This window comes from Trematomus bernacchii, unplaced genomic scaffold, assembly GCF_902827165.1.
Source record: "Trematomus bernacchii unplaced genomic scaffold, fTreBer1.1, whole genome shotgun sequence".
Classification (NCBI taxonomy): domain Eukaryota; kingdom Metazoa; phylum Chordata; class Actinopteri; order Perciformes; family Nototheniidae; genus Trematomus; species Trematomus bernacchii.
Window position 1 is genome coordinate 1075163 of NW_022987772.1, and position 23593 is coordinate 1098755.

The window sequence follows — 23593 nt, forward strand, 5'->3', positions numbered from 1 at the left end:
GTGTGTGCTAGAAACAAGACATCTCGTCAAGCTGCGGCAGGTCTTCTTCAACCTCTGCCCATTCCCCACAGACCATGGTCGCACATTGCGTTGGACTTTGTGACAGGATTTCCACCTTCGGCAGGTAATACCACAGTACTCACAGTCATTGATCGTTTTTCCAAGATGGTACATCTCATCCCCATGTCCAAATTACCTACTGCCAAAGAAACTGCACAGGCCATGTTGTCCCATGGTTTTCGTATACATGGTTTCCCAAGTGATGTCGTTTCAGACCGAGGCCCACAATTCGTTTCACGTTTCTGGAAGGAGTTTTGTCGCCTGATCCAAGCCACTGTGAGCCTGACATCCGGATACCATCCCCAGTCAAACGGCCAAGCGGAGAGGATGAATCAGGAAATGGAGACATGTCTGAGATGCCTGGTGTCCCAGAAGCCTACCACCTGGAGCAAAACATCTGATCTGGGTTGAGTATGCACACAATACCTTACCCACATCAGCCACCGGAATCTCTCCCTTTCCAATGTGTCCATTGATACCAGCCTCCATTGTTCCCGGAGCTCGAGCAAGAAGTTACCGTACCATCAGCACATGCTCTGGTTCGCCGCTGTCGCCGGGTATGGAAGGGGTGTTCGCCAGATGCTGCAGAGAAGTGCGACCCGCATGAAGAGTTTGGCCGACCGAAAACGACGTCCATCTCCTAGATACAAGGTCGGACAACGAGTGTGGTTGTCCACCAAGGACCTTCCTCTTCATGTCGCCTCCAGGAAACTGGCCCCCCCGGTTCGTTGGTCCATTTCCCATTTCAAAGGCTTATTAATCCTGTTGCTGTTCGCCTATGTCTCCCAAAGTCTCTCAAGGTCCACCCCACGTTCCATGTCAGCAAGCTGAAACCAGTTTTAGAGAGTAGACTGGTTCCCTCCTCCACACCACCTCCACCTCCTCGGGTCATCGACGGAGGTATCGTCTATACAGTGGAAAAGATACTGTCAGAAAGAAAGGCGGGGTAGAGGGAGACAGTTCCTGGTCGACTGGGTAGGGTATGGACTAGAGGAAAGATGCTGGATCCCGGGCAGCTTCATTGTCGACAAAACTCTGATCACGGATTTTGACAGACTACGGTCTCAGGTTTCAGGGACGTCTGGAGTCGTCCGTAAAAGGGGGGGGTACTGTAAGGTTTTAGTGTTTGTCTATCTGTCTTATTTTGACATGACTCTGCTCTATCTTTCCAGGTGTCTGCACTTCCTATCTTTGTGTGTCACCGGTCAGACTGATTGTTGTTCCCGCCCCTGATTGTGTCCACCTGTGCCTCATTACCTAATGTGTGTGTGTGTGTATATATAGTCCTTCTCTCCCTTTGTCTTGTGTTGGTTCGTCTTGTCTCTTCATGAGATCCATGCCTGTTACCAGAGACCTGTTTTAAATACCTAGTCGAACCTAAGGATTCTTTGGAATGTCCTAGTAGATCCTAGAAGACTTTGAAAAGCTTTGTGATCTTTATAATAAAGAATATTACAAAGCAACGGAAATCGAGCATCTGAGTTCTTAAAGAGCCCTTCGTGTCAATAGAAGCCTCTGAAGCCCTCGCTCATCCTGCAGGGTTGGTGAAGAGAATAACCCCCTCTTATCAGAAAGGTGAAGAGAAGAACCCCCTCTTATCAGAAAGGTGAAGAGAAGAACCCCCTCTTATCAGAAAGGTGAAGAGAAGAACCCCCTCTCATCAGAAAGGTGAAGAGAAGCATCCTCTCATCTCGAACGACCTCTTGCTTCCTTGCAGGTGGCTGGGGGTGCTCTCTGCACCCAGAGAGTGTGGACCCTTTCTCTCTGACCCTTGGCCTTGAGAGCTGACCTGGTTATTGGGTTAACACCTGATAGGGAGGTTTTCTGAGAGATAACAACTCAAAGTAATGGATTAGCACATTATCATTTAATTACAAAAATAGGATAGGCCCCTCAGATTGCTTTGGGAGCCTTCCTGACACATGCACATTATCATTTTGAAGGTTTGTGTTAGTCATTTAACATGCAAGAATCATATACTCATCAGTCCATAGAAGATAAATTATATTGTAAGTTAAAGGTGAGCTTGTCCCTGTGGATATAACCCATTCTCAATGATTCTAAATGTATATTAATTCACCATTTACCATTTGATAAAATATTAGTTTACCAGAAATATATTTTCTCTTTGGAAATGTCAAAGATAATCAAAACCTTAAATTTGAAAACAGGTTTACATTCCTCCACTCAAGGTGACGTTATCATTGGAAACAATAAGAGCTAATTGTTTTGATGTAGAATGAGAATCTATAAATGTAATCGTTAGAGCAGAACAGGATGGTTGTATTGTAGCCTGAGTTTCGTGCAGCCTTTAGTTTTACTAGGTGGATACATTGTCTATATAATGTGAATATGTAGAACTAGACATTAAGAGGCCCCTGACATTAGGCCTATTTTAACAATAGTAGGGGCTTTTAACAGCTTGCCAACACACAGGCATCCTATGCATAGCAGTATGAATAGCCTTAAAAAACCCAACCCACTCTGTGGTAACAAGAGTCATGTATCTGAACCAAATGCCCTAAGTGAAGCCGTTAGTCTCATCTGACTGACCCAAGGGTTGGTGCTGGTGTGACAGGGAGGCTTCCAAGTGTTTAAAGCAGATGTCATGTTTTCAGTTCATGGCTCAGTGGGGGGGAGCAGACCCATGTGAGACAGTATCAAACGGCTGGTAATGTTCATGTGCCTCCAGGTCTTTGGAGGAGGAGGAGTGGCAGTTTGGGAGTGTCATTCTCTCTGGGAGCAGGACAAGAAAAGGATAACAAGATTATGTACATTACGGGAGTGTTAAAACACCCACACATTGCACACTTATCTTATTCTAGTAGAGATTAGAGGACAGGTATAATGCTGTGAACACAATTATCAAGTCAAAGTTATTTATTTTATCTTATGTACTCGCCATTTAATTTAATAATTAATCTTGAATTACTAATAACTCTAAAGAAGGCAATTTACAATGTGGATAAGGTAAATACTTATCCAAAGTGTGTGTGTGTGTGTGTGTGTGTGTGTGTGTTGTGTGTGTGTGTGTGTGTGTGTGTGTGTTGTGTGTGTGTGTGTGTGGATGTGTGTGTGTGTGTGTGTGTGTGTGTGTGTGTGTGTGGTCATCCTCCCAGTGGTGGGTGTCTGCACGACTCTCCAGGTGTCTGCTGCTTTAAACCCTCCTGTCATTTTGCGTGTCAAATCTGACTGATTCACTACTTCTTCTTTGATTTGATCTTAACTTTTATTAATCTCTAATCTGTGTGAATCAGTTAACCTGTTTTACATTCTTACTCTGTTGCTGTTTAACTACTGAATTTCCCACGGGGATTAATACAGGTCCATTTTGATCTTATCTTATCTTACTTCCATCAGTCAAAGGGCCTTTATGATATCCTTCACAAATTGTGAACAAATACAATTACGATAACCACTTTCAGTGAATTGAGAGGGTCTTTCTATTTCAACTTGTGGACACCGTATTGTGTTTCCTGGTCAGAGTAAATTAAATGGGGTAACTTATTTCCATCCATCAGATAGTACAACAGCAATCGAAAAACATATTGCAGGTGTCTATTCTTTATATATTCACTGCAGAAATTCATGGTTAATACACTGGCTTGTCACATATGATTGTGTTTACACACTGTACCATTGAACCCCCCTGTCCCAAAGTGTGTGTTAAAGTGTGTGTAAAAAGTGTGTTTTTGTGAAATGAGAAGTGCTGAGAGCTTCGTCCCCTCGCTTCAAATGACCCATATGACCATTTAGGTCAGGTGACATTTAGTCAGGTGTCGTCGTTTTCCGTTACTTGTTCAAGAAAGAAAAATGATTGAAATGAACGTACAGACCTTTCATTGTAGAGTGCAACTGCCCGTTAGACCTGTATATTTTTGGACATTTTCGATATATTATATTTGATATTGTTTATATGATTGTTTATATTGATATAGTATTTTTAATTTTCATTTATTTGTAATTGTTATTTTGTCTATTCCACTTTTTAAAGTATTTTTCATGTCTGAAACACACGCTTTTGTAACAAAAATAATTTCCCAATCAATAAAGTATCTAGTATCTATGGTATTCCTTCTGCTATCAATGTTGAGAGCAGTTCAACGAGTATTCCTATTGATGCCATCCAGGTGTCCCCCCCATGATGGGAGAGGTTAGGAAGACATCAAACTGCCTCCAAGAAACATGGAACCTTGTATTATAGAAGCCTCTGAAGCCCTCGCTCACTCCTGCAGGGTGGTGAAGAGAAGCATCCACTCTCATCAGAAAGGTGAAGAGAAGAACCCCCTCTTATCAGAAGGTGAAGAGAAGAACCCCCTCTTATCAGAAAGGTGAAGAGAAGAACCCCCTCTTATCAGAAGGTGAAGAGAAGAACCCCCTCTCATCAGAAAGGTGAAGAGAAGAAACCCCCTCTTATCAGAAAGGTGAAGAGAAGAACCCCCTCTCATAAGACAGGTGAAGAGAAGAATCCCCTCTCATCAGAAAAGGTGAAGAGAAGAACACCCTCTTATCAGAAAGGTGAAGAGAAGAACCCCTCTCATCAGAAAGGTGAAAGGAAGAACCCCCTCTCATCAGAAAGGTGAAGAGAAGAACCCCCCTCTCATCAGAAAGGTGAAGAGAGAACCCCCTCTCTTCAGAAAGGTGAAGAGAAGCATCCCCTCTCATCAGAAAGTGAAGAGAAGAACCCCCCTCTTATCAGAAAGGGTGGAAGAAAGAACCCCCTTCTCATCAGAAGTGAGAGAAGAACCCCCTCTCATCAGAAAGGTGAAGAGAAGAACCCCCTCTCATCAGAAAGGTGAAGAGAAGAACCCCCTCTCATCAGAAAGGTGAAGAGAAGAACCCCCTCTCATCAGAAAGGTGAAGAGAAGAACCCCTCTCAGCAGAAAGGTGAAGAGAAGAACCCCCTCTCATCAGAAAGGTGAATAGAAGAACCCCTCTCAGCAGAAAGGTGAAGAGAAGAACCCCCTCTTATCAGAAAGGTGAAGAGAAGAACCCCCTCTCATCAGAAAGGTGAAGAGAAGAACCCCCTCTCATCAGAAAGGTGAAGAGAAGAACCCCTCTCATCAGAAAGGTGAAGAGAAGAACCCCCTCTCATCAGAAAGGTGAAGAGAAGAACCCCCTCTCATCAGAAAGGTGAAGAGAAGAACCCCCTCTCATCAGAAAGGTGAAGAGAAGACCCCCTCTTATCAGAAAGGTGAAGAGAGAACCCCCTCTCATCAGAAAGGTGAAGAGAAGAACCCCCTCTCATCAGAAAGGTGAAGAGAAGAACCCCCTCTCATCAGAAAGGTGAAGAGAAGAACCCCCTCTTATCAGAAAGGTAAGAGAAGAACCCCCTCTCATCAGAAAGGTGAAGAGAAGAACCCCCTCTTATCAGAAAGGTGAAGAGAAGAACCCCCTCTTATCAGAAAGGTGAAGAGAAGAACCCCCTCTTATCAGAAAGGTGAAGAGAAGAACCCCCTCTCATCAGAAAGGTGAAGAGAATAACCCCCTCTTATCAGAAAGGTGAAGAGAAGAACCCCCTCTTATCAGAAAGGTGAAGAGAAGAACCCCCTCTCATCAGAATAGTGAAGAGAATAACCCCCTCTTATCAGAAAGGTGAAGAGAAGCATCCTCTCATCTCGAACGACCTCTTGCTTTCTTGCAGGTGGCTGGGGGTGCTCTCTGCACCCAGAGAGTGTGGACCCTTTCTCTCTGACCCTTGGCCTTGAGAGCTGACCTGGTTATTGGGTTAACACCTGATAGGGAGGTTTTCTGAGAGATAACAACTCAAAGTAATGGATTAGCACATTATCATTTAATTACAAAAATAGTATCGGCCCCTCAGATTGCTTTGGGAGCCTTCCTGACACATGCACATTATCATTTTGAACTTTTGTGTAGTCATTTAACATGCAAGAATCATATACTCATCAGTCCATAGAAGAGAAATGATATTGTAAGTTAAAGGTGAGCTTGTCCCTGTGGATATAACCCATTCTCAATGATTCTAAATGTATATTAATTCACCATTTACCATTTGATAACATATTAGTTTACCAGAAATATATTTTCTCTTTGGAAATGTCAAAGATAATCAAAACCTTACATTTGAAAACAGGTTTGCATTCCTCCACTCAAGGTGACGTTATCATTGGAAACAATAAGAGCTAATTGTTTTGATGTAGAATGAGAATCTATAAATGTAATCGTTAGAGCAGAACAGGATGGTTGTATTGTAGCCTGAGTTTCGTGCAGCCTTTAGTTTTACTAGGTGGATACATTGTCTATATAATGTGAATACATGTAGAACTAGACATTAAGAGACCCCTGACATTAGGCCTATTTTAACAATAGTAGGGGCTTTTAACAGCTTGCCAACACACAGGCATCCTATGCATAGCAGTATGAATAGCCTTAAAAAACCCAACCCACTCTGTGGTAACGAGAGTCATGTATCTGAACCAAATGCCCTAAGTGAAGCCGTTAGTCTCATCTGACTGACCCAAGGGTTGGTGCTGGTGTGACAGGGAGGCTTCCAAGTGTTTAAAGCAGATGTCATGCTTTCAGTTCATGGCTCAGTGGGGGGGAGCAGACCCATGTGAGACAGTATCAACGGCTGTAATGTTCATGTGCCTCCAGAGTCTTTGGAGGAGGAGGAGTGGCAGTTTGGGAGTGTCATTCTCTCTGGGAGCAGGACAAGAAAAGGATAACAAGATTATGTACATTACGGGAGTGTTAAAACACCCACACATGCACACTTATCTTATTCTAGTAGAGATTAGAGGACAGGTATAATGCTGTGAACACAATTATCAAGTCAAAGTTATTTATTTTATCTTATGTACTCCATTTAATTTAATAATTAATCTTGAATTACTAATAACTCTAAAGAAGGCAATTTACAATGTGGATAAGGTAAATACTTATCCAAAGTGTGTGTGTGTGTGTGTGTGTATGTGTGTGTGTGTGTGTGTGTGTGTGTGTGTGTGTGTGTGTGTGTGTATGTGTGTTTGTGTGTGTGTGTGTGTGTTTGTGTGTGTGTGTGTGTGTGTGTGTGTGTGTGTGTGTGTGTGTCATCCTCCCAGTGGTGGGTGTCTGCACGACTCTCAGTGTCTGCTGCTTTAAACCCTCCTGTCATTTTCGTGTCAAATCTGACTGATTCACTACTTCTTCTTTGATTTGATCTTAACTTTTATTAATCTCTAATCTGTGTGAATCAGTTAACCTGTTTTACATTCTTACTCTGTTGCTGTTTAAACTACTGAATTTCCCCACGGGGATTAATACAGGTCCATTTGATCTTATCTTATCTTACTTCCATCAGTCAAGGCCTTATGATATCCTTCACAAATGTGAACAAATACAATTACTGATAACCACTTTCATTGAATTGAGAGGTGTTTTTTTCAACTTTGTGACACCGATTGTGTTTCCTGGTCAGAGTAAATTAATGGGTAACTTATTTCCATCCATCAGATAGTACAAACGCAAATCGAAAACATATTTCAGTGTCTATTCTTTATATATTCACTGCAGAAATTAATGTTAATACACTGGCTGTCACTATGTTGTTTTACACACTGTACCATTGAACCCATCCTGTCCAAAGTGTGTTAAAGTGTGTGTAAAAAGGTGTGTTTTGAAATAAGTGCTGAGAGAAACTGCCCGTTAGACTGTATATATGTATATTGATATTGTTTATATTGTTTATATTTGATATAGTATTTTTATTTTCATTTAATTTGTAATTGATATTTTCTCTATTCCACTTTTTAAAGTATTTTTCATGTCTGAACACACTGCTGCTTTTGTAGCAAAATAATTCATATATCTATCTATCTATCTATCTATCTATCTATCTATCTATCTATCTATCTATCTATCTATCTATCTATCTATCTATCTATCTATCTATCTATCTATCTATCTATCTATCTATCTATCTATCTATCTATATATCTATCTATCTATCTATCTATCTATCTAGGCTGTATAGATGACAATAAAATATTGAACCTTGAATGTAAACCAGCAGTTTGAGACATTTTTAACAACTTAAAATATGGAAGTACTTTTTTTTGTGTTATTGTAAGAGAGAACAAACCGGTCAAATTTGACAAGGAACACCAAAGTAAGGGGGTGAGAAACGAACATGACAGGAGGGTTACACTTTACTGACAAGAATCCCTGCTCTGACGGAGCACTTTTAACCCTCGGGGCCCTTCCTATCCTCGCTGGTGTTCAGGAGCCTCTGCTCCCCTGGATGATCTCTGTTCATTGGTCCATGTGACCTGTCGTAACCCCGCCCATCAATCACCATTGGCTGACATCCCCCCCTGCCATGGTGCCCGCCCTCAGGAAGCGTGAATCTCCCTCTTACCCCCTTCAGGATGATGGATGAGGACGGAGCGAGGGCCCGAGGGCTGGAGCTCTGTGGAGTGTGAAGAAGGAGGAGGTAGAGAAGGAGGAAGGAGGAGGAGGGAGAAACTCAGGGAAAAGTTGGGCTGGAAAATCATATTTCTTCTTAAAATTGGTGAGAAATGATGTATGGTGTTTCAGCTTTCCCTCCAGGGCACATTTTGATAATCTTCTTCAATTCAGTAACACAGAAACTTCACACTCTTGTCTACTGACCCCAATATTCACACTCCTAACAACCAAGATGTACAAAAAAGAATCACATCTCATGTAGGATTTTAGGGTTATTTCACTTGTTTAATAATAATAATAATACGTTTATTTAGAATAGCACATTTCACAAAAATAAAATTCCGACAGGTAGGACAGTAATAATACAATTAGAGGAAACAATACGATTAAATTACTTTTTTAGTTGGACAGTTTTGCTTCCTTAATTCTGTAAATGAAGATGAGAGAGGAGGTTATTAGGCATGTTTCTCAAACACTTGGGGCCTTTCTTAGTTCTCTAATTTCCCCTCCTCGACTCCTCGAATCCTCGGTCCTCCTGTAGTGACCCGGAAATGGATTTCAGCGCGCCATTTTGAAGGACATCTATGCACTTCGAGGACCGAGGATCGAGCATCGAGCATCGAGCATCGAGGAGGCTCTCTGGAGGAGCTATAATCGAGGATACACTGATGGGTCCTCCGCGGATTCTCCGCGGATGTATTTCCGGCAACAGTGATGTTTAACTCTAAGATGCACGATTGACTGGACCCTACACTCTTCCATAAGTGGGTCTAAAACAGGGGTGGGGAACCTCTGGCCCCCGGGCCGTATACGGCCCGCGAGACCATTTGATACGGCAGTCGAGGTAATTTATAAACACACGCAAAAAAGAAAACAATTAAAGAAATCTATATCTACTAACTATATCCACTATAGTTCTTCAAATCTTTATTCTTCCCCTTAATATTATTATTATTAGTGCGAATGCTGTTTACAGCATTCCACTATAGTTCTTCGAATCTTTATTCTTCTTATTTCAGCCAATACTTTGGCTGAAATAACTTCAGCATACTTCAGCTACAGAAACCATTCAAATATTAAACTATTCAGCCTGTTCAGCAATCGATGGGAAACTTTCAACTTTTTCAAATATTTTATACTTTTTTTAAATATTCAGCTTTTTAAACTCTTTTTTTAACATGGAAGTCAATGGGAGGAACTTTCAAATCCTCTTTTACCTACACCTTACGCCAAATGCTTCTCCTTCCACATACTTTCAGCTAGAGACTTCGTTACAACTTTAAAATGATCACAAGACCTTCAGCCATACAACTTGTTCTTCGAGATTTTTCATATCATTTACACTTTTTGAGATATTTAAGTTAGTTTGGAGCTTGGTAAAGAGGCTTTCTTCAGATTTAACATTAGTGTGTATTGAGCAGCTCGTTAAGTCTAGAGTGCTTTGATCTCAAAACAGAGTGAAGGACAGCTTGAAATTTGCCCCAAAAAATGTTTTAAAACCAGCCATAATTCCCTAACCTTACACTCCTGAGACATAATTTTTTCATGAAAAACATAAGAAAACCTCTCCTAGGTGGAAAATAAAAAGTAATTAAGAAAATATATTAAACAAAATGCCTCTTGAGGGCATGAAGAGACAAAAACTTGTCAAAAATTCTCCTTCAGATCAAATGGAAAGGCTCTCCTTTCACAGCACATCTCAATGGAAACCTTTGATGTCTGGGCTCACGTAAACAGGTGTTTTTGATAACGTTTTCACCGTGGTAACCTTTGATCTCTGGGCTTACACACACAGGTGTTTGTAAACATTCATTCACTACTACTTACATTTCATATCTAACTCCTTCAGCCTACTTTCAGCTATAAACCATTCAACTATTACATTATTCAGCTATTTTCAGGACATTGAGGCTATATATTTTGTTGTTTTATACCTTTTTTAAACCTTTTCTTTTAAATATTAAGCTTCTTCGCTATTTTTCCTACTCTTCCAGTTTAACATTTCACTTTCAAGTTTCCAACAAAGTCATTGCAATGCATTTGAGCTGTAACAATTTGATTCAAATCATTTCACTTTTCTGCATTTCTCCGCTAAGTTCAGCGACACACTTACTTGTTTTTTGTAGCTAAAAGCAGCTAGCATTCAGCTAATAACATATTCAGCTTTTTCTGCATTTTCAGATAAATTCAGCCACAAATGTTCACAGTTTACACCATTCATACGCATTTTCTGCAGCAAATGCATTTTCTAGTTATTATTATTATACTGACAGGTATCAGATCTTGCTGTGTAAAATAATCTTCCTGAGAGGTGTCACTTGTGATGTCGTCTGTGTGTTCTACAGTGAATGTATTCCTGACAGCCACTGGTGATAAGAATCAAAGGTTCCCGTAGGATTTCATAGAAAATGCATGCGGGTCATTTTTGACCCACTTATGGAAGCTTGGGGTAGTAATACAAAAACTACAATTTCTTCAAATTAAAATTTAAAATTTGAATGGCATGATATCCAAAACAGGTTTTTTGAGGAATAGCTGGAATATGAAATGATAAAAAAATGTAATTACAAAGATACTTCAAGAAAACCACCTCACCGGGTCCAAAAAGACCCACTTATGCATCTAAGGGTTAAAAGAGTCGTGACGCATGGCCGACTTATCTCAGCCAATGACAGCTCTGCATGCATCCCCTGGATATTATTTTATTAACTGCTTGAATTGCGACGTGATGTTTACAGTGAGAACAGCTGTGAGGTCCGTGCAGAAAGCAGAGCAGTGTATAATATATATCACTCAGTATAATAGGCCTACATGACTCTCTTTATTTGTATGCTTTAGTTTAGTATATCCACAAACAAAGAGTAGATATTTTTCTAAAACCATTTAGTGCTTCACATAATAAAATACACAACGGCTGTATCCTGATATATTATATGCTTTAGGAGCTGTAGGTGCGTGTGGTACAGTGTGTGTATGTGTGTGCGTAGATGCGGCGGACAGACAGGTCTCAGTTGGTTTGGTGTCCTGTGCTTATTTTTAATACTTGTAAATAAAACGTATGGCCCGTAATTTCATTTCCCCATTGTAGTGACCATAGAGGGGGGGGGGGGGATATATCCAGTCTCTGATAGTGTTACGTTATTATGAGAGTGCTCTCATACTTGTTTGAATCTGAAATTGTATACTAACATAGGTCAACTCTCAGGTTGACTCAGAACATTTTGATATTGTTCAACATTAACATACAAGCCTGAGCCAAAGCTGCTACAGTCAAGCATTGGAGTCTATCAGCTGAAGAAAACATGTTAAGGGACGTATACATGTACAATACATTTCTTAAAACTACATTTGACTTGTTATTCACTACAGTCACACTTTCATTATTCCTTTTCCCAAATCACCCCTCCACACACACTCCCCTTCATCCTCTCACCAGTTATGGTATAAAACCTTATAAGATGAATTAAAACCTGCCACGTTCTTATCAAACTGCTCAAATAAACTTGTGGTCACACTTATGAATGAAGACTATTTCGAAACATTTGAAAATGGTACTAACAGCGTGGTCTTTAGAGAGCTCCACAGGCCTCATAAATGAATTTCATTCAATTAAATGATTCATCTCAAAATGATGTCCAGTGTATCTGCACACATGATCATAAATATACATCGCAGAATAACAAGGGCTACTAACGCCAAGGGTAAGACTTCATGTAAAGAGAATATGTGCAAGTCATATGATATCTACTAGAAGACACATTAAGAGAAACTAAGAGTATACTAAGGACAAATACAGAACACAAAGAGACTTAACTCAATAACCATAGATGGCCCAAAAAACCCTGCTGTCACAATTTAATCACAAAATGAACCAAAAAGCATTTAGACAGAGCACAACCGAACAGAAGAGCCTATGAAATAAACTATAGTGAGGAGTGAGTTCTAGCAGTAAAGCTGTAAAGTAAAGCAGATCCTTCACAAGCAGAATGCACACACTATAAATGTCTTGAAGAGCCTATAGTAATAGAATAGCCAAATCATATAGTTTATTTTTTTGAGTTGATATCATTTCAACGGATTGTTTATCGTGCAATATCAGTCAACTGAATCAAATCGAAGAAAAATCATATCCTGGCAGTTTTTGTGATATGGGCGAATATTTGGTCAATTGTTTCCAAATATATTTTATTAAGTAGATTAATCGTCTTACTGTTTTCTGCGTTTGAGTTCAACCGGTTATCAAGCTTAACAGTAAAATGTACTTGTTGCTGGAAGCTGATCTAATCTTGGGTCATGGGCTAATCTTGAAGGTGTGATTAACAGAACCTCTTATGTGCAGTCAACAGCAACCCCTTTTCAGCCAGCCTCATAATCTCATTTGGGTGGACCGTAAAACTAATGGATCTGTAAGGAACTAAAGTGAAGTCAATTAATCTCTGCTCTCCACTCATGTTGAGTCACTGTTAGGGCTTGCTATTGTTTAGGATTACTGCTGGTGATGAAAAACAAATACAAAAGCTTTAAATCACTCAAAGATCAGAACAATCCTTGAAAAGGGCTTGAGCTGTTATCGCCTCAGTCAAAATATGATAAAACAAAGCAACGTCTTTAAATATCTACAGCATTATGTTGTCTCAATCCAAAATTGGTCACACACACACACACACACACACACACACACACACACACACACACACACACACACACACACACACACACACACACTTTGGATAAGTATTTACCTTATCCACATTGTAAATTGTTGCCTTCTTCAGAGTTATTAGTAATTCAAGATTAATTATTAAATTAAATGGAGTACATAAGATAAAATAAATAAATAACCTTGATTTGATAATTTTGTTCACAGCATTATACCTGTCCTCTAATCTCTACTAGAATAAGATAAGTGTGCATGTGTGGGTGTTTTAACACTCCCGTAATGTACATAATCTTGTTATCCTTTTCTTGTCCTGCTCCCAGAGAGAATGACACTCCCAAACTGCCACTCCTCCTCCTCCAAAGACTCTGGAGGCACATGAACATTACAGCCGTTGATACTGTCTCAATGGGTCTGGCTCCCCCCCACTGAGCCATGAACTGAAAGCATGACATCTGCTTTAAACACTTGGAAGCCTCCCTGTCACACCAGCACCAACCCTTGGGATCAGTCAGATGAGACTAACGGCTTCACTTAGGGCATTTGGTTCAGATACATGACTCTCGTTACCACAGAGTGGGTTGGGTTTTTAAGGCTATTCATACGCTATGCATAGGATGCCTGTGTGTTGGCAAGCTGTTAAAAGCCCCTACTATTGTTAAAATAGGCCTAATGTCAGGGGTCTCTTAATTGTCTAGTTCTACATGTATTCACATTATATAGACAATGTATCCACCTAGTAAAACTAAAGGCTGCACGAAACTCAGGCTACAATACAACCATCCTGTTCTGCTCTAACGATTACATTTATAGATTCTCATTCTACATCAAAACAATTAGCTCTTATTGTTTCCAATGATAACGTCACCTTGAGTGAGGAATGCAAACCTGTTTTCAAATGTAAGGTTTTGATTATCTTTGACATTTCCAAAGAGAAATATATTTCTGGTAAACTAATATTTTATCAAATGGTAAATGGTGAATTAATATACATTTAGAATAATTGAGAATGGTTATATCCACAGGGACAAGCTCACCTTTAACTTACAATATCATTTCTCTTCTATGGACTGATGAGTATATGATTCTTGCATGTTAAATGACTAACACAAACCTTCAAAATGATAATGTGCATGTGTCAGGAAGGCTCCCAAAGCAATCTGAGGGCCTATCCTATTTTTGTAATTAAAATGATAATGTGCTAATCCATTACTTTGAGTTGTTATCTCTCAGGAAAACCTCCCTATCAGGTGTTAACCCAATAACCAGGTCAGCTCTCAAGGCCAGGGTCAGAGAGAAAGGGTCCACACTCTCGGGTGCAGAGAGCACCCCCAGCCACCTGCAAGGAAGCAAGAGGTCGTTCGAGATGAGAGGATGCTTCTCTTCACCTTTCTGATGAGAGGGGTTATTCTCTTCACTATTCTGATGAGAGGGGGTTCTTCCTTCTTCACCTTTCTGATGAGAGGGGGTTCTTCTCTTCACCTATCTGATAAGAGGGGGTTCTTCTCTTCACCTTTCTGATAAGAGGGGGTTCTTCTCTTCACCTTTCTGATAAGAGGGGGTTCTTCTCTTCACCTTTCTGATAAGAGGGGGTTCTTCTCTTCACCTTTCTGATGAGAGGGGGTTCTTCTCTTCACCTTTCTGATGAGAGGGGGTTCTTCTCTTCACCTTTCTGATAAGAGGGGGTTCTTCTCTTCACCTTTCTGATAAGAGGGGATGCTTCTCTTCACCAACCCTGCAGGATGAGCGAGGGCTTCAGAGGCTTCTATAATAGAAGGTTCCATGTTTCTTGGAGCAGTTTGATGTCTTCCTAACCTCTCCCATCACGGGGGGGACACCTGGATGCATCAATAGGAATACTCAGTTGAACTGCTCTCAACATTGATAGCAGAAGGAATACAGGCAGATGAGCCTCCGTTTCACGGGGGGGGGGATCAACTACGATGCTCACTGAATGGGCCACACAAAAGCAGAGCAATATGAGGGGTTAAAATATGGCACTCTGATGAAGAAGAGTTTGAGTGAATCAGCCACCTCAGTGCTAATCTACAGTATCAGGATGCCTTACACAGAGAACAAGTCAGGAAGACTGACGGACATGTTCTTCCAGCTCTCGTACAAAGATGAACTTTTAATTGAATGACCAGAGGTTTACAGATATTTTTATATTTTCAATGACCAGACATGTGTTAAATAGTGGTGATTAATATATTTTTGTCAGATCAGATTACACTTTCGCATTAAACAAACTAAATAAATTAATATTTTCAGATTATAAGGTATTGAATAATAAGGTATTTCTACTATTATCACAGATAATGTTAATATCCTTAATCGTCCAGCAATCAGACTTAACAACACTCCTCAATGCATTATACATGCACAGACAGACCTAAAATGTTGTTTCAAGAACTGGATTAATTTCTGTTTTGGCCCAACACAAATATGTATAATAATGAATACAACAATTATATAGCATATTGGATCTAATTGGATATAATTTAAAGAAATTGATATTCTATATTCAACATTAGATAAACACAGAAGAACCCTTTCAAAGTAGCATAAGTAGATTTTCAGGTAAGTATGGCTAATAAGAATAATTAATTGAGTTCATTTGGTACAGATCAGTTGTAGCATTTACAAATGTATGAATTATAGTTTTTAAGAATGTTTAATCCTTCTTTCCAGGTTCTTACAAAAGTCTTTGAATATTTGCCTAACTTGTCCTTTTCAGATTGTTTAACATTTTGAGAATTGTTTAACTTTTCCCTTCATATTTTGAAATGACATAATGATTGATAGGTCAATTAATGTAATTCTGTTATCATGCCATAGTCTTTTGATTTAATATGTAATGAGTAATGTAATCCTAGGGTTGATAGTTAATAATATCACTATATGTTAAGTTTATATACTGAATACTTTAAAAATATAGCCTTTTAAATCTAAATGTTTAATTCTTTATAGTCCTGGGTAATTTATAAAGTACCAGGGGCCTCATTTATAACGCCTTGCGTAGGATTCACGTGGGAAGTTTGCTTACGTAGTACAAAGCAAAAAAATAGGTACAGAAATGTTCCGACATTTTCCGATTCACAAAACATTGCGTACCGGCGAGGGAAGTGCGTACGGCACACTTCCTACGCCTGTTTCCCTTTATAAATCACAATCGACTCGAAATGCGGCGCAGCGTTTGCGGGCTTCACATAACGCCCATATTTGCCTATAAATAGTAAAAGAAACGCCCATTCATTCATTCATTTTGACTAACTGCATGAAGAAGATCGCAGGAAATGACAACAGAACAGCTAAAAAAGACATCTCACACCGTGTCAGATTTTGGTTATGTTGGGGAGGTCGAGATCAATTATATTGTTTGGTGGATGCAGTTAATTAAGTTGTGAAGTAAAAAGTGTGAGAGGGTGACTTTTACTTCTCTAGATTCAGTTCAAGATCACATCAGAAGGACCGAAAGCACCCACACTATGTGAGTCCGGCCATCAGAGTGGCCATTATTAGTGGACTTTGGTGCTAGTTTTTTTCCATCACAGATGTGATCTGTTTGCATGCTCTGTAACCTTGCCCTTCATATTAGTTGTTTGAAGGGGAGTGTACCAGGGACAATGGAAATAAATGGGACAGGTAAGATTAGCAATCATGAATCACCATGTCAAACTATGGGATTGCCACTCCCTCCCCTGCATCAGTAAGACCTTCCCCCCTGCTATAAAGCGCTGGAACTCTGTCTCATCTTCCTCAGAGTTCCCAAAGAAGCAAATGGCTATGGCTAAAGAGTGGCTGCTATGGCTGTCAGTTGTAGCTGCCTGGTACAGCGGTAAATATATTATATTCCATTAGGAAGCTTGACAATATAACAAAAGGGACTATTAACAGTTCAAATGTTTACCTGTGTGATGCAGTCTTGTTCTGTTTAAATGTAGATTGAGATTTGTTATGGATTACTTGACAAAATAAAACGTACTTTCAACAGATGCAACGTCTGCTGTGGACCCGTTCACCTCCAGGTCCCAGATTCCTGAGAGAATACCAGGTGAGCTTTTGGTTGTTGGTTCATAACTGTAAACAGCTTCCTATGGAGGCAACATGTGAGAATCATGCATGGACCTAATGACACATTTACAAATTGGCCTTTGTGGCTTAATGTCCTGATCTCTCTGAAGGTGTAAGTCCATCCACAATGGCAAGGTTTGCAGTACGTGGGGCAAATTCCACTACAAGACCTTTGATGGAGATGTGTTCCAGTTGCACTCCACCTGCAACTACGTCCTGACCTCTTCATGCAGCAGCTATTACAAGGTCTTCAACATCCAGATAAGAAGGGGGGAAGATGGCGACCACCACACCATCAAAAACATCATCATGAAGCTGGAGGGCTCGGTAGTGGAGCTCTCTGTGGGCTCAGTGGTCATCAACGGCAAATCGTAAGTTCACCTTCAAAACACTAAGACCTTTCTGCTCTGCCTGCATGACACAGTGCTGCCGACACAATAGTGCATACGATACGATACAATATACGATATACGAATACAAATATGAAATCTCATAACTTTAATAGAAATACACTTGGACTGTGGGTTGTGACTTCATAAACAGTAACATGGTTACCATGGCAACTTTACTATGTTACTAATTAAATCTATTTGTGGTATTCCTATTACAACTGTTGAATGAAGTGGTTAATGAGGTGAATTGTGTTGGGAATAAATGTGGTTCGATGTTCAATGTTTTATGATTTTGATCTGCAAAAAATCCCTGACAAAATGTCGGCAACTGTGAATCGATTTGGCTTGCTTACCAGAGGGTCGCTGGTCAAGAGTCCAAATGGACCAAGTAAGGGCACTGCCAAAGTGAGCAAAGCACCAGAACCCCACACTGCTCCCTGTATAGTAGCTTGCCCACTGCTCCAGGACTAGGACTGGTGTTGTGTACTTATGTAGGACGAGTAAATAAGGATATGATTAAAATCCTCTATTTCCATTTGCCCTTGTTTGGATACCATTGAAAATCTCCCTTTGGCTCTAACCAGCATGAAATGATGACTTTTCTTTTGCAGAGTCATCTTACCATATAGTCAAGCAGGTGTACTCATCGAGAGAAGTCACACCTACATCAAAATCAAAGCAAAACTGGGATTATTTGCTATCTGGAATGAGGAAGACTCTTTTCTGGTAGGATTGTGTTGGCAGAGAAACATCCTTTATCGCCATTATTGTTGAATCACTTTAAAGCTTTGAATTAAAGTGCGACAAGGTGAGGCTGCACACTAAACAAATGATGTTTATAAGTTGAATGCAACATTTTCATTTGTGTAGTAGAACCGCCATATTCATATTATTTAACCAGTTAAACCCCACGGCCGCGGGCAGGGCAAAACGCAACATCTTGCAAGAAACAGCACCTGAGGGCTTCTTAACATTCAATAAACTATGAATGTGTCATACTCACTTAACGGGAAGAAACTCAGCTTTCAGACAATATTAACCATGTTTTAGCTAAACGAAACAAAAGGGTAATACCAAAGGCTCTGACTTAGCCCTGAGCGAAAAAAATGCTAACGCAATTAGCACAGAACTCAAGGTAAAAATACCTTTTATCAAATCTGCACAAACAAGATATCGATTAGCAAACTGAGATTCCACAGATTGCGCGACAGGGTAAGCAAACACAGACATCACACAACGTGGCATTACGGAGCAAACACGGAAGAAATTCTTACCTATGCTGTTGTTCTGATCAAAAGTTGTGTTCAATGGCATTAATACGATAGAAAACGCTGCTGCTGGTTAATCCATAGGTTTAATCCAATGTGTCTGTGTCACTCTGAAATGATTACTGATAATCCATCTTCATATTTATGTCAATAACAGAGATTTCATATTAGCTGCTACGAGAGTGTATGACGGCATTCTGGCTACGCACCACTCATTCACCAATGGGTAATGTTTAGATGGATTTAGGAACTTCCCTCGATTATATTGACTCTAACGGTTAAAAAGAGGTGTCAATCATTAAAATCGAACATAGATATGGTAAACGCACCCAAATGACCCCAGAAGTGTTTTGTTTTCTTCTAAATCTCTCTAAAAAGGTCAAATGTCACTTGTTTTGCATCAATCATGATACAGGGTACTTATTATATGCTATAGTTTGGATTCCTAAAGCTTTTAGTCTACTCTCCCATCATTCAAGGGTTGTTTTCACTATAAGTAATGTTTTTTATTTGGACGGACACTATAATTTACATTTTTTTACTATGTTCAATCTGAATTTACTTTAAATAAAAAAATTCTATATTGATTCTGACTTTTCTACATCCAACTCACAGATTTATAATTGCTTTGAGAAAAAAGATTATTAATTTACCCCTTTTAGAAGTGAAGTTATAGTTGTTCTGGGAATGTCATTTTCGAGCCAGAGGCCTGAAAAACAGGCTCATGGCTCAACTGGTTAAAAATAATAATAAAATAATAATTAATTTATTTTATATAGGCGGTTAAAGCATCATATGTACTTTGATTTCTAAAAGTCGTATTGATTATCAGAATTAGCATTTTATGGTGAATCATCTGCAGGTTCTAGCTGTCCCTTAATGCGATGGTTTTGTTCTCACAGGTGGAATTAGACCCAAAGTACAAGAACCAAACGTGTGGTCTTTGTGGAGACTTTAATGGAGTCTACAATGAGTTCTTCAGCCATGGTACACTTTAAGCCACATAAACAACTCCATCCGTGTACGTTTGGCCAGAAAACTAAGATGTTTCTTTGATGTAACCCAGGTGTGAAAATATCCCCTGTGGATTTTGCTAACTTCTGGAAAATGAATGGTCCAACTGAAAGCTGCTCTGACTACACACTGGAATCAACACAAAGCTGCAACAACATGGTGAGCATCCACCCACTCTATGGAAACCAAAACATATTGTTTTAACTTACTGGGAAATAGGTTAATTTGAGAATGAAAGGACTAATACCTCTTTCTATTATTATTTTGTAATACTTCTTATTCTATAGTTACGTTATTGTATTCTTCTTCTTCTTTGCTTTTTTCGTCTCTGTCTTCTTCTTTTCTTCTCTTCTTCTTCGTCTTGCTCTTCTCTTCTTCTTCTCTTTCCTTCTTCTTCTCTTCGTGGTTCGTTCTTTTCTTTTCTTCTTTCTTCTTCTTGCTTCTGCTTCTTGCTTCTTCTTCTGCTTTCTTCTTCTATTCTTCTTGCTGCTGTCTTCGTTCTTCTGGAATTCTGCTCGTCGTTCCTTCTTCTAGCGTCTTCTCTTCTTACTCTTCTTCTGAGAATTATCGTTCTTCTTCTCTTCTTCTTCGGCTTCTTCTTATTATTCCTAGAAAAATCTTCACAATACAATACGAGTACTTTTCCCAGGAATAGTTCCGATAGTTCTTGGGATTTTTGCGTTCACACCAAAAAGATCTGGAACTAGAACCTAGTTCCTGCGAACCTTTTCACCCCCTTTTTTAGGGACTTTCTTGGGAGAAAACGGTTCGTGGGTGTGTCGGCCACACTAACAATTTCTGATTGGCTGGGCGAATTGCAAACCACGCCCTGTAAAACTCTGAAAAGTTTTGTGAAGCCGCCATTTTATTTGCTCGCATTAGCATTATTAGCATTAGCCCAGCGCACCAACGGAGAGAGACTAACTTATGGCAACACAAAATAAAACATGGGAGCGGTAGAGTGATGAGGAGATGTCGGCGCTTCTGGCGATTTACCCGGGACTTTGGGTGGCAGTATACGCCGTGATGTTGTTTGCGGCCTGCCAGTAAACGAGAAGAAGTGACGTCAGCGGCTTCATTTGCGTAATCCTCCCTCAGGGACTTATTCTGGTGTGAACGCGATCTACTAGGACAGTTCCAGGGACTAGAAGTTTGGGGGAACTAAGTATCGGGAACTAAGTACCGGCAACTAAGTACCTGGAACTAAGTACCGGGAACTGAGTACCGGGAACTAAGTACCGGGAACTAAGTACCACAAAGTACTTGGTGTGAAAGCGGCTATTGACTACTATACCATCTTCTGCGTCTGTCTCTCTCTCTGTCTGTGTGTGTGTTTGCGTGTGTGTGTGTGTGTGTGTGTTTGTTTGTTTGTGTGTGTGTGTGTGTCTGCAGAGACCTCAGTGTGAGCAGATCCTCACTGGCCCGGCGTTCAGCAGCTGTCACAGTGGGCTGGACTTGGCCTCCTTTACCTCTGCCTGTGTAGCTGACCTCTGCCACAGTGAACAGCTGGATACCGTCTGTCTGTGCAACACTGTGTCAGAGTACTCCAGGCAGTGCAGCCATGCTGGTGGACAACCCCAAAACTGGAGAACCGAAGAGCTCTGCTGTGAGTTCACTCAATACACACTGCTAATGGAAAATTCCATGTGAAGGAGGGTTATTTCAGTTTCCAATTAAGGGTTTTAAAAAGCAGATACACTACAGCGTATATATGTTCAGCATCATGCAAATGTTTCATTTATTCAATTTTTAATGAGAACTAGAAAATCCAGAGACATTTTGACAGTGTGACTGAAACTCTGGTACGCATCCTGATGCTAACATTACCCCCGCTGAGTAAGTATTAATAGCATTAGTTGTATTGTTAAGGTACAACAAAGAATACCCAAACATTTTAGCTGACTATTTTAACTGTTTATCTATTACATTTTTGGATTCTTGTACCACATTTCTGCATCGTTCTGAACATCTTTAGATTACCACTGGATTTAGTTAACGACTGACAGTGTGTTCAAAGATCAAAGCGTTGGCAACGCCCTGCAGTGAACGAGAGACAGCCGTCAGAGAATGTATTGACAATATTGTGCTGCATAATTGCTTCTAAGTAAAAAACTTGTAACTCCAATCAGCTACATATCCTACCCAGAGTATTTAGGTCACCAGATGCAACACTGATGGCTCTCGTGTTTGCTATATGTGATATATATGTGTCCGTTTGATTAAATGAGCATCGGTGCGGCCGTGACAAATTTCCCTACATTATGATCACCAAATGATGTATGAAGAGTGAAAATTGTGGCCAGCCGAGCAATAGTTCGAAAAAAAAACTCTTCAGATTTTCCAGCTCCTCTCCTCCTTTAGCCGTTGATGTCACCCACTCTAAGTCTTAACCAGCTCTCCCATACACACCCATTATAAATGTGAAAAAGTGTGACATTTTCACAAACGTAAGCTGCGACTACGTGAGAACTGTTACTAGCTATAAAAAAATATCCAATCAGTCTAATACAGTCCATAGTCTCGAGAACCGTTTAAACTTGTAATTTGTTCGTACGTTAAGTATGCGGAATCTGTATGGGGTCAAAATTTCCCATTCATTCCTATGGGGCAAATAATCGCAATTTGTTCTGCGATTTGCATTAAAACGGCTAGGCGAATCTCTTATAAAGACCATAGCGATCCTGGTCATTCCGCCACATTTTGATGTGTTTTTTGTTTGGTTTCGTGTCAACGCTGCCGGAACAAGTAAGCATGACAACATTCGTGGCGGAAAGAAGGAGAATAAGATGAGACTAGTGAATGCAATTCCTGAAGAAATTGCTAGTGGGAATGCTTTATGCTGAAAAGCTGACGCTGAACTGCTATGCTGAAATGTAATGTGTAAGAAGAAAGTGAAGAATTTAGATTGAAATGATACATGAACACTGGGGGCTTGAATGTGTGATAAGAGAATAAAAGAAAGTGAAATGGCTTGGAAAAGCAGCAGAATATTTGAACTGCAAACCTTTGAACTAACTTGATGGTGAATGGTCTGTCGCCATGGCAACGGTATTCCATGACACCCCATAATATGCTTAGATGTGTTGATGGCTGCATCGTTACCAAACCTGTGAAGTTTTGGGCCGTTTGGAGCATTTTCACTGAAGTTATGAGAAAACCGTTGTTTCATAGCGAGCATTTCTATGGCAACGGCATTTTGAAGACATTTCAAAACGGTCATGTAGATGTCTTTACGGCTGGACTGTTAGCACACATGTGAAGTTTTTGAGCACTTTTTGACCATTTTCATAGGAGTTATAGCAATATCGTGTTTTACGGCGAGGGATGCGTTGCCATGGCAACAGCTTTTGAGGAAAACTCACGAATGGCACATAGACATGTTGAGGGCTGGACCATTAACTGTCATCTGAAGTCTGGTGGTGTTTTAACCATTTTCATATGAGTTACAAACAACATCGTTGTGTTATGGCGAGGGATGCGTTTCCATGGAAACGGCATATGATGACACCCCATAATTGACATAGAGCTGTTGAGGGCCGGACCATTAATCATTATCTGAAGTCTGGTGCTGTTTTGACCATTTGCATAGGTATCAAGACAACATCGTGTTTTTTGGCGAGGGATTAGTTTCCATGGAAACGGCATATGGTGAGATCTCACATATGGCGTAGAGCTGTTGAGCCATGGACCGGTGATATACAAGTGAAGATTGGCGGACG

At 40.2% G+C, this 23593-nt stretch overlaps 1 protein-coding gene across 1 annotated transcript in view; it reads left to right on the forward strand.

Annotated features, from left to right (window-relative positions):
- The first annotated feature begins 16786 nt into the window (after positions 1–16786).
- Positions 16787–23593, forward strand: part of LOC117497003 (mucin-5AC-like) — a 37037-nt gene continuing 30230 nt past the window's right edge. Inside the window, exons 1-6 of the mRNA XM_034148887.1 lie at positions 16787–16956; positions 17311–17571; positions 18204–18318; positions 19763–19847; positions 19927–20033; positions 21267–21480. Coding sequence (XP_034004778.1) covers positions 16787–16956; positions 17311–17571; positions 18204–18318; positions 19763–19847; positions 19927–20033; positions 21267–21480 — 952 coding nt within the window. The remainder of the gene's footprint in view (positions 16957–17310; positions 17572–18203; positions 18319–19762; positions 19848–19926; positions 20034–21266; positions 21481–23593) is intronic.